We start from the raw sequence: 12,500 nt of genomic DNA, 5'->3' as shown, positions 1-12,500 counted from the left end.
TGTTTCATTCACTACACGCCTGTGCATGAATCAATGGGTCGTGTCTGATTGGTGATATCGTATGTAAACATAAATGATGCAGTATTACATCAGCACCCCTGCACTAATTGTCTGTAACTCTCCACGGTTGTCATGAATATTTCATTTGATACTCCCGTGAGACAATCAATCTTCAATTTCCATTGATCGTAAATTTACCCATCATTTATATACCGTATGACAACGACACAAATGCACTTATTGTCTTTTTGTATCTACTGTTGCTATAAACCCCCCCCCCCTCTCCTGAGAATGAATTCATTTACGTCCAGTCTTTATCATTTCAGTACAGTATTTGATCAACACCACTGCACCTATTGTCTGTTGTTATACAGCGCTATTAATATTCACCTCATGACTCCCTCAAGTCTATAAATGGCTCAATTCTGAGTGGTTATCTCACATGTAAACACATGTTATTAGCCAGTAACACCTTGACAGCTAAAGTGAAGGCAGCTCATTGTGTGTGTAAGAGTTGTTGATACAATGTCCCTTACCGTATAATTATAAAACCCTGTTTATGGTTGGGTCACCTATCATTTGACCAACATCATCTCTAGGTAACATAAAAGAAAATCATGGGTTGTTTGACCATAGCCACAGCAATATGCTCATAAACATGTATGCGCACATAACCATTGCCCATCAATGAAAATTCTGAACAGTGTTTTATTTAGCATTTAATGTAATGATACAGTATTAAGCATTAACTAACAGTTCAGTTAATGAAAGAGTCTAGTATCCTTTACTTATGACGTTGATGTTTACCAATAGTGTTCATGTTAACTGATGTATTCATTTATGCATTATTTAATAACCCTAACCCATCCCTGAGTCTATCGATAACCCCTATGCTAACAATAATGCTAATTTCTGCGTGAACTATTAATTATTTTAATTCGGTAATTAATGTTTAATAGATTATGCCTTTGTTAAGTGTTACCAAAAAAAATATTAAATGTGTGGATTAAATATATATATATATATATATATATAAAACCTTCCTAAGAGATGGCCTTTTTTAAATCAATGCCAAATGAGATTTGTCCTTCTCTGTAACACAGCGGTAGGGGGGCAGATGATTATGACTCAGTTGTGAAATTGTCCATAAGGTAGAATAAGCGGTCGGTTCACGGGGTATTTATTCTGCCTAATTACCCCTGCTCATCAAATTAATTTAGAAGGAAAGGAGGGTTATTTAAGGAAAAATACAGATAAACGTCCTATAGACGTTACGGTTCAGCTTTTAATCGTGCACGAATGAAAATGAAAATGTGAAAATGTCTTTCCTCAAATGAATGACCTAAAAAACTCTGAAGACTGCTATCCAGGAATCTGGGCCTTACTACTCAGCAAAGTGTTTTCCCGGGACAATGCTTGGTGCTGTAATTTCTAAGTTCTCCAAGGAAGGACGGATCTAAATTCGCCCATTTCGTAAATGTCTGCCAGGGTTTTTATGGTACCACTGTGTTTCCCATACCTAGCAATTTGACAGTCACTTTTTTGACTCCTTTCCTGGCAAATTTTCAATGTGTTTCACAGTGAATGGCAGCTTATAGGTCAGACCCATGCATACGCCCGCAACGCAGCCGTAATAAGGCTGTGCACAGATGAGGGCGAAATTACTCCAGAGCAGTGGGAAGGCTTCAGAATCCCACTGGTAAATGTCAGACCCAAATCAAAGTCATCCTATTGATTAGACTGCATGCAAAACGATCTTGTGATAATTGTTTTTCCTCAAGGAAATGTGACCGGAATTCCATTCACATTTCCTTGAGGGAAATCTTGCTTCTATTCTTCCCAGGGTTTTCATGTCCTTGTAAAGCGATTGCACCGTTCCTACATTTAATTTGAACTCCTTCAGCTTACTTATCTGCGTGAGTCTACGTGATGCTGTTTGTCTAGCGGCACGTGGTTCCATAATGACTTGGTCAATACCATAGACGATCTCATAGCGGAGTAACGTCATCGTAACGGCACGCATTCGCAAATTGATACCCGATCAATAGCTCAATTGCACTTTGTTTCGCCTCTGTTTTAAAACATCACATCACATAAATGGCTACGACCGTGTTGTATATCTGTTTATCGACTCGAAGATTGAATTCAGATGTGAACATTTAAATGGGGGGGGGGGGGGGGGGGGTATCCCACAGTAAGGCTGTGATGTAGCGTGTGTGTGAGCTCAATGTGGAAAATTGTCAGAAGCTGCAAAACAACCAGGTTGTTGGCATTGTATAGTTTCTTAAAAGGCTGAAAGGCATTTCAGAATAGGACAGACATTTGAATGTTTCATTGAAATCATGAAACAGAAATAATGGTGAAATTGACAGTGAAAACTGGGGTATGCTTTTCAAGTTTGTACTTTATTATGATACAAACTTTTGGTTGGAACATTAAGTTTGGGCTCATAGCATGATTCAAGTTATGAGTCCAGCCTGGTATGCTTTGAAGGGTTAGTTGACCTTTTGATTCACTGCATTATTTAGTGATTCACAAATACATAAGGCCAAAAACAAAACACAATTGTTTCCCTTTACATTGAAAACTGGGTGAAAACTGTACTCATCTAACACATGGGACACATTTTGGAATTCATATCAAACACTGTGAATCAAAAGATAATTCTCCGGTACTCGTCTTAAAGACCCCCTTTATCTTCGTGCGGTCAACAGGCGGCCATGGGACCGGTGTTCCTGGGGGGCCTGCCCCCCCACCAGGCCGTGCACGCCAGTGCCAGAGGGATCCTGCCCTTGGTGGGCTGCGTCCGAGAGCTCCGGGTCAACGCCCGGGACGTGTTCCTGCCCAGCGAGGCAACGCTGGGGAGGAACATCCAGAACTGCGACCTGCCCGTCTGTCGGGAGCGCCCGTGTCGTAACGGAGGAACCTGCGTCGGGTGAGCCCCTAGTGTCGCCCTTTTTGGTTTTTATTATTTAAACCAGGGGTTCTCATGGTTTTGACAGCTGAGGGCCAGTTTAGGAACGCAAAATTTAACTGAGGGCCGCCAAAAGAAAAAAAAAATGGCGGGAAACGCCGTCAGCATCCCAGCGTTGAAAAAAACCATTGCACCATGGACCTCTGGGAGTGAGGTCAAGTGAGGTCTAAATCACGAAGCTGAGGTTCATCCTTTCAAAGTAATGTACAGTCGGATTAAAACTAACAAATGTAACAGGATTTAATTGAAAGCTAGAGAGTCGACTTTTCTCTTTATATTTATTTATTTTCGTTTAAATTAATATTGATATAATAATTAAAATAATTGTTGATTATCTATAACTTGTTATTGATTAATTTTTTGATTAATCTATTAATTTAACCATTTTATTCAAGTAGGTAAGTAATAGTGTAAGAATAAATTGAATTATTGTATTATATTTCCTCTATTAAAGAACATATAACTCAACAGAGTCAGAGACACACATTAATGGGAAGTGGTAAGTTCCCTACCACTTCCCATTCATTTCCCTTTTTTAGGAATGTTTAGAAAAAATGTAGGTACTCTTCACTCTTCACCTGAGGTAATTAAATATGCCTAAAGCTAAAGAAATTATTAAATAAGTAAAGCAAACGAGACAGAATCAATTAACAGGCCTCATTAGCCAACTGGCCGTGGATAAGAGCTACATTGAAATAAAACGTCCTCATTAGTTTGTCAAAAGCAGGAACGTCGGATTTCCTAGCCGATTAAACTCCCTAAACGTGTGGAGGAGCGTTTCTCTCTTACCCCCTGAACAATGCGAAGGCACCCTCCCCCAAGATGAAGGCTGGCCAAACACAGAGGAAGACTGAAGCTAGGCCCGGTACAGCAGCCACCCTGACTGGCTGCTATGCTGGAGAACCAAGGGTAGTTTATGGATCTTTTAGGCTCACTGCAGGTGTTCGTTGAGCTGCTGACCCATGGCCAGAAAACAACGAGACGCAAAAAAAAAAGAATGTCAACGACTCCATTTTAAATATCAGGAAGAAAAAACTAAAGATTACTTTTTTCAGATTTTTTTGTTTTTGTATTGCTTGTGTGCATGGCTGATTTAATGGAGCACTTTGAGATATTTGGTTCTAGAAAACATATTTTTTATTTCTTAAATAACAATTTTTTACTTCAAAAATCAAATGAGACAACAACTCCATGTTTTCCCAGGAGAGTACACAGGGATTCTCATGAACGTTGCTCATTACATTGTTGGCTGCAATGCGTCTTTGATTTCTGAAGGATAAGATTAATCAAAAAGGATCCGTCGGACCCCTTGTGTGTTTGTGTCTGTTTGTCATTCTGCCTTGACACACTTAAAAATAATAAGCATTAGTGAATGCTATCGGGGGCACTTCACGTCTAGTGTTTAATTAAACCATACATCCATATCTTCTGTTATTATAAGTATTATTATTGTTATTATAAAGGGAGAAAATCCATCTTTTGGCATTCTAACAAAGAGCCCTTGTAGAAATGGATTTCCATATACGTTTTACAGAAGTATGTAAGAAACGAGGCCATCAAAGGAACTGCATATCTGGTGACAACATGCAGCTATGGCGTTAGGTCATGCATTTATAAAGATTGCTTTAATGCATTGAACATTGCTATTGGCACAGCCCTGTAACATGTCGTCGTACACAATCTCACATGTGTACGCAGAACATGAAGGTCCATAGGCTCACTGAAGGCCTGTCTCAGATAGTCCATTCAAAGCATAGATTTCCCTGCATGTTGAGTGTGTGGAGTGGTAATTCTCTCCTATTTATCCATTCGCCAAGCAGTGTTTGTCATAGATCCAGGTCAGGTTGCGTTCGTCACGTACAGAATCATACCTTTCCGCCTAGCAGTGAACACTCCCAATGCTCCTTTGACGGTACATTGATAATAAATGATCAACACACAATAATTAATTACAATTGTAATAAAGTACTAATAGATAATAATAATGATAATATAATAATAATAAATACTGATGAAATAGACCAAACAACGAATTACAATTCAATTAAATCACGGTATACAAAGCTCTCTCTCTCTCTCTCTCTCTATATATATATAGATATATATATATATATATATATATATATATATATATATATTTCATTTCAATTTCAAACCTTTATTTGCACTCGTAGGGCATTGATGTTTCCCTTAACCACATCTGTATATGTGTACAGATGCGGTGCAAGATCCAGTATTGAATGTTCAGTATTAGTGCAGTACATTTAGGGCCCTATTTTAACGGTCTTAAACGCAAGTGAGAAGCGCCAAGCGCAAGTAGCTTTGAGGGCGGTTCTATGGCGATGTTGCTATTTTACCGGCGCAAAAATCACATATCTAAAAAGGGTTGGTCTGAAGTAGCCTAATTACCCGTAGGTGTGGTTTGGGCGTAACGTGCAATAAACCGATGAGAGTGCCAGCTCCCATCCCCTTTAAGAGCCATGAGCGCATTTGAATCTGACGAGTTGATATTTTGACAGCGTGTCTGCAGTCTTTTTAACACTCACTCGCGGTAAAACAATGTTTTCTCACGATCAAATACTCATCAATCCTAAAAGTTATGGGCATGTACACGATGTCTGTGTCAGGAAAATATGTGTTTGCTGTACGGTGTTTGCAGATGCATTGATTTAAAAGTACAACTTATTACCGCTGTATCAGCTGTTCTTTCCCAAACAGTTTACCAAGATTGAGAGAAGGCTAGGTAGATGAGAGAAGCAAAGTGTATGCGCGAGGTGCACAAGCAACATTATGCATGCGCCCTTAAAATTGCATCTGAACATCGCGCCACTGACTTTAAACCAGGTATTTCCTGGTTTGTGGCGCAAGTGATTTCTGAAACTTCAAAATAGCAATGATATCAAGATCATTCCCTAATTTACCGATGCTTGGCGGTGGAGGGAAAAGAACGCTCTGCGCCAGTTGCAAACTAGCAACGACACAGACGCCAGTGAGAAAGTCAATTGCGCTGGATGCAAGATAGGGCCCTGAGTGTACCATCTGCCCCAGGCCGTTGTTTAGGTGTCTACGGTCCTGAATCATCACTCTGGCCCTGGGCCTGCTCCGCCTTGTCGACACACACCGTTCCGCTGAGCAGAACTGCGCTTAGAAATGGCAGACTATGTGAGTAGAACGAACGCAGCCGAGGCTACATTGTAGGGATTACGACCCTGACATAGTGTATACAGTCGTCGGGATGTAGCGCTTGCTTAAAGTGTCACGGAGAAGCGATGCAGTGGTTCTGTATGGACAAAGAGACAGCATGAGAGAGAGGATGTCGGGGTTCATACACGAGTGATAGTCTAAACATACGCTCATTCAGCGACTTGAGGCGAAGACATGAAGACACTAACCGCCCTTTTCTCCACAACATTTATTTTATAAAACTGTATTTTATTATAACTCGCTCAAGGGAGTTGGCGTTACGTCAATGCTGGAGCTGTGCTCGTGTGTGTGCGTGCGTGCGTGTGTGTTTGTTATGTAACCTGCCAGACAAAGAAGGTGAATGAAGTCTGCGTTCCACATGTAGCTCCCCTGTCAGGAATAGAAGGGTCTGTTTTGATATGCACTTTGTGTACCCTTCACCTCGGCTGAGACCGCCGTACCGACGAGGAAATATGTACAAAAAACATGCAACTCCTTTTGAACCTTTGGGTTGACCGGTTGGATCAACAACAGGGCATACGATTATTAATTGGCGCGTTTAAAAATTTAATTATATTTAATGTATAGAGCTTTTATTTTACGGTATCCTATAAAGCCCGGGTTCCTAAACTCTTTCATCTGGGGACCCAAAATACAATTTCAATTTGTGCTCAGGATCCAATCGAACCACACACTCAAACAAAAACCAATGGCTGGAGGAAGGCTGCTGTAGAGAAAACACAAAATAGCATTCCTCTCTAAAACAAACCCTCATCGGGAGTGTTGTGTTGCGCCGTGTGTGGGGCCGAGAAAGGGACTTTAACTTTAATAGCATGGTAATCCAATTCAACTGGGCCATAAAGCAAGCCACGATTCATACCTCCCAGCGCCCTGTGGCATCAGAGAGTTCTTGGGAGTCTGTAATGGTCAACTAAATGGTGATCTCACATGTTGGGAATAAAGCGGTAGTTTGTCCTTTCTCCCCCGATGCAAACTGAGGCTGAGGCCTGAGAGCTTTCTACAGCACCAACAGGGTTTATTAAGAAGACCTCATCACCAGTCCCATGGACACAGACACTTTCCCTTCAGAGGGAAACACAGACCGTTAATAACTTACAGGGGATAATGTGGAAAGATGTATGGACTTGCACGGCTTATTGTTCCAGCTGACAGAGAAATCACAAGATAAGCGGTGAATTATTAATCATGTTATCTGTAACTCATAAGATTAAAAATGTAGTCTCTCTTTCAATCATTTAGCCAATGTGAGTGTGTCATCCGCACAAGGCATTTGGAAAACGTCTTGCTATAAATACTTGCTCTGCACCTACCTATAAACATGTAGGATGGCATTCACTGTGTTTTATAAACATACACAAACCTGTAATGTAATTCGTCATTACATAAGTGTCACGCTTCGTTCTTCCAGTTTTTTCCCAACTTGCAAAACTTAACGTGTTTATTTATTCATATAATGTCATGGAAGAAAAATCTAAAGGTCTTCTTTAGTGTCTTCTTTAGGAGACACTAATCTTTAGAACTCGACAACCCAAAGGTAGAATCTGCAACAGCATCAAGCGCTTCTCTCTCTATCTTCTAAACAAACCTTTTACTTTTCTCTTTATCGTTCACATTAATGAACCAACAGACACCAACAGAGATATGAACCGAACTGAACGGCCGCGTTCCCAGAGAATCTTTGTACCTCTTCGTCATGATTACTAACGATCCTCAACCCGAGTGACAGCGCCTAAATATTTCATTTCCAAGACGGCGGTTTATTTTTTGGAGAAGCGGGGATACATCCTGCGGTGAGGCTTCTCAGAGTCCATTATTAATGGATGGTTTCTGAGATCTCCACCAATGCTCTCTGCATCTGGTTTCATCCATCGGAAAGGTTGGGCGCTTCACAGACCATCCCAGAGTGAACGTTCCTTTGAATGCGAGCGCACCAACCTTCACTCGTTGCCAGGGGAGATAAAGCACATATGGATGCGCACCATTCCAAGGGGGGGGGGGTAGTGTTTCTGACTTAGCGCTTTCTGCAACCCACCTCCGAACTGTTTATTTTCCTGCATTTTTGGTGCTCTCTCGTTTTTATTTATCCCGCTACGTCTTTCATGTCGGCCTCGTGAACACATTTGACCTCCTCGGCGACGGCTCGCCTTGAGTTCGGCTCGGGCGGGGGATTCTCGCCACCTGCGCTCTGCACCACGTCAGAGCAGTCAACTGTATTTGAGCTGTTCCAAGGCTGATGCACTGAAGATGTTTCGTCCTTTTGTGGGATTATCATTATTTTGTGTTGCTATCCGGTCCTTTTTTTCTTTTGACGGTTGTTGAGGCCCTGGCAGCCCACATCTGATTTATCAAAAAGCAACACAAATGGGAGTAAATTGTATACGACGTGCTGTAACGTCAACTACTTTGTTCTCCTACTCTAGCGTTTCTTTTATAATAACGACGTCTGTCTGTCTGTCTGTCTGTCCGTCCATCTACATGTCTGTGTCGTCTGTCTGTCCATCCATCTGTCTGTCCATCCGTCTGTCATGTCTGTATCGTCTGTCTGTCTGTCTGTCTGTCCATCTGCATGTCTGTGTCGTCTGTCTGTCTCACTGTCTGTCTGTCCGTCCATCCATCTGTCTGTCCATCCGTCTGTCATGTCCGTATCGTCTGTCTGTCTCTCTCTCTGTCTGTCTGTCTGTCTGTCCATCCGTCTGTCTTGTCCGTCTTGCCTGTCTGTCCGTCTCTCTCGTCTGTCTGTCTGTCTGTCTCTCTTGTCCTTCTTGTCTGTCTGTCCGTCCGTCCGTCTGTCTTGTCTGTCCGTCCGTCTGTCTTGTCTGTCCGTCCGTCTGTCTTGTCTGTCCGTCCGTCTGTCTGTCTTGTCCGTCTTGTCCGTCCGTCCGCCCGTCTTCTCCCGCCTGCCCGTCTGTCCCGTCCGTCTCTCAGCTGCGAGGCGGAGGACTGGTTCTGCGAGTGTCCGCCGCGTTTCACCGGCGAGCTGTGCCAGTTCAGCGCCTGCCAGCGGGACCCCTGCGGACACGGGGCCACCTGCGTCTCCCGGGCCCCCCAGGGGGACGTGTGCCTGTGTCCCTACGGGAGACAGGGCCTCCTGTGCGACGAAGGTAGGGCCGCACACCGCCCCCGACGACCACCGCAGCGACCGCTCCATGGCGTTAAGGTGGGGCCGATTCGGTGCTGGGCCGGGTCCAGGCGGTGTATGGATTGTCGTCGAGGGTTTGGATGTATGCAAAAGGTGTTAGGACACGGCCCTAATGGTTGTGATAAGAAGAGCCCCATTCTTCAAAGCAGTTAATGAAACAGCTTGAAACCCCTCCAGGAAATAACGCCAGAGGTGCATTGACTTCTGGGTAATCCGCTCAATCCGTGCTTTGTCGGATGCATAAAACACAGCGTCCTTCTCCCTCGGTGGCTCTTTGATCTCACCATCAATGCGGTCGCACTCAATATGGATTAGGTTAAAAGATTCACGTTGAAAAAAGAAACAAAACCCTCGTCTCTGAAGCGCGACGGGTCAAACGACACGAACAGGTCCCCGTCGCGCTGAAGGGACCGCCGGGTGAAGTCAGAGACTTCCCTGGTCGGAGGCGGCGTGCCTCAGATGATCCCCTGTTGTCTCTGCCAACAGAGCGGGAAAGCAGGGTGGTGACGCAGGAAGTGTGTGTGTGTGTGTGTGTGGGGGATATGCAGAGTGGGGGAGGGGGCATGGGGGATATGCAGAGTGCGGGGGGCTGGCCATGCGACACATCCCCCAGACAGACTCCTCCAGACGCCCCAGTGGACTCTAATCTCTCCGAGTGTCACACAAGGAATGGCTGACATTCGCATTTCTGATCCCGATCACGGCGGATAAGATAAAGGAGTTAATATTGATTACCGCGCCGAGGTTTCCTTAACTTAACTGAGCTTTGGTGCATTTGAACGTGAAGGTGCTTTCTGCAGATGTGTCACTCTGGCGGGAAAATGAGATTTTTTTTTTCTTTTTTACTGCTTGTGGTGGTAGCTTGATTTGAAAAATGGAATCCATATTTTTTTGTGAAATTGCCTCAATCTTCCTTCCCCTTTAGCACCAGACGTGACCCAGAATTCCTTTTTTCTTTTTCATATTTTACATCCCCCTTTGGTCCCGATGTCCTACTTAAAAAAAAAGAACAGAAACCAAAGAGGCTATTAAACGAGCGGCAAATGGTCTCAAACACACGACAATAACGGCAACATATCGCAACGGAAACTGTTGCCTTGTGCGTTCATTAATCTCAAATTGTTCTTTAATTCTAATTTGCTTCAATAAACTGAACCGTTGGTGCGCTTTGTATAGCGGCATCCATTCAGCTGGCAGTTGGGGACGCCGTAAAATCATCTGAACGGCCTTAATGGTTTCTTGTTTTGCTGTTGTTTTTCCCTGCTCTCCCCGTCTTTACTCAACACAAACATATCGAGCCATGTTCTGTGCCTCTGGCGTTCCGCTCGCTGGAGAGCCGAGTCTCTCTGTCTGGGAGCAGAGAGTCTACTCGCTGGGCGAGGGTGAAATAGAAACACTCACCCAAACGGACTCGTCCGTGTTGTCTCACAGCGTCCAACCCGTGCGGTCGGAGGCGACCTTGAGCCGACGCTGCCGCTCTTCGTTTGAAATAAACACGAGCCATCACTGTCTCTCGCCCTTGCTTCGTTCATCATCCTCAACGTCTTGTTAATACGCGTCGGCGTGTTCTCAACCCGACCTAATTCCACCACGTCACGTACCCCGCGGTGCCGACGCAGAACCACGTGCACCCTGACACAAATGCCCCCCCCCCCGGTGACCGGGGTACAACGCCGTTGAACCCCTCGTACGACGTCTCAACACAGCCGGTTTGTGTTGTGTGTTTGGGTACGTCGTTACATTTCGGTACAGCCGGTTTGTGTTGTGTGTTTGGGTATGTCGGTACGTTTCATTACAGCCGGTGTGTGTTGTGTGTTTGGGTACGTCGTTACATTTCGGTACAGCCGGTGCGTGTTGTGTTTGGGTACGTCGGTACGTTTCATTACAGCCGGTGTGTGTTGTGTGTTTGGGTACGTCGGTACGTTTCGGTACAGCCGGTGCGTGTTGTGTTTGGGTACGTCGGTACGTTTCATTACAGCCGGTGCGTGTTGTGTTTGGGTACGTCGGTACGTTTCGGTACAGCCGGTGCGTGTTGTGTTTGGGTACGTCGGTACGTTTCATTACAGCCGGTGCGTGTTGTGTTTGGGTACGTCGGTACGTTTCATTACAGCCGGTGCGTGTTGTGTTTGGGTACGTCGGTACGTTTCGGTACAGCCGGTGCGTGTTGTGTTTGGGTACGTCAGTACGTTTCGGTACAGCCGGTGCGTGTTGTGTGTTTGTGTGCGTCGGCGTTGAACCCACTGCTTGGGGCACGGCGTTGCGCTCAGGTGGGCGAGACCCGCTCGCCAGCCAAGGCTACCGCCACAGCGGAGAAGCCTGCCCACTTGTTACCCCGGAGGCGAGGAGAGATCGTCATCGCGAGCCGATGAGCTCCGACATACCTGGCCTCAGACTAGCCGGTGGGTGTAAGGAGGTGACCGGTCAGTGACCAGTCTGGGTAATAACAGCAGCAGCCGCAGCAGCAGGGGCGGGAAAAAAAAGGAAGGAAAACGAAGAAGAGTGGGGAAAAAAAAGAATCTAAGCTTTATTAATAATTCAACAGGCAAACAGCAGCACGCAGACACACAGAGGGGTGTGTTGGATCCCACTTAGCTGTAGCCCGGGGCTAAGGGAGAGGGAAGGAGGGGGGAGGGACAAAAAATGTATGCAAGCTATCTGCGGTGGGGTAGGTGATACGACCATCCTCCATTATGCGTTTTGAGATTTGATTGCCCTGTAAAAACACGACACTGTGATATCATGAACTGGGTGGGTGTGTGGGGGGGGGTGGATTTACATTGGGTCTCTGGTGTAAAATCAGGTGTTTTGAGTGGGCCGTGGCGGGAGACAAGGAATACATTATTGAATCACCGATGCAGTCTGAATGCATAAGCCCACCGGTGTAAATTGATCATCTTTGAGAATGATTTAGCTATTCTAGTGCATATTATGCGGGGGGATGGTGGGGTGTAACGAAGGCGCATGTGTGCCAGAATTCTTTCTGAAGAGCTATTAATGAAAGTAAAATGGGAATGCAGGGGTGACTACTCGAAAAAGCAGGCCATCTTTTCATTGCATTCATAAAACAGAACGCTATCAGCTCTGGGCTGTCCTCTAGCGTGGGGCACTAGCGCCATCTATTGGTGACCGTTAACGCTTCTCGGCACCGAGCCATTGAGTGGGAATGCAAGTACGACTCAATGC

General features: G+C 44.9%; 1 protein-coding gene across 1 annotated transcript in view; it reads left to right on the top strand.

Annotated features, from left to right (window-relative positions):
• The window catches only part of eys (eyes shut homolog), a gene marked incomplete at both ends in the record, with an annotated part of 123,047 nt that overhangs the window by 100,208 nt on the left and 10,339 nt on the right, over window positions 1–12,500 (top strand). The window contains 2 exons of the mRNA XM_079729026.1: window positions 2,715–2,935; window positions 9,104–9,279. Coding sequence (XP_079585152.1) covers window positions 2,715–2,935; window positions 9,104–9,279 — 397 coding nt within the window. The remainder of the gene's footprint in view (window positions 1–2,714; window positions 2,936–9,103; window positions 9,280–12,500) is intronic.

Source organism: Pollachius pollachius, assembly GCF_949987615.1.
Source record: "Pollachius pollachius genome assembly, chromosome: 2".
NCBI classification, from domain to species: domain Eukaryota; kingdom Metazoa; phylum Chordata; class Actinopteri; order Gadiformes; family Gadidae; genus Pollachius; species Pollachius pollachius.
This window is presented reverse-complemented; position numbering and strand designations above follow the sequence as displayed.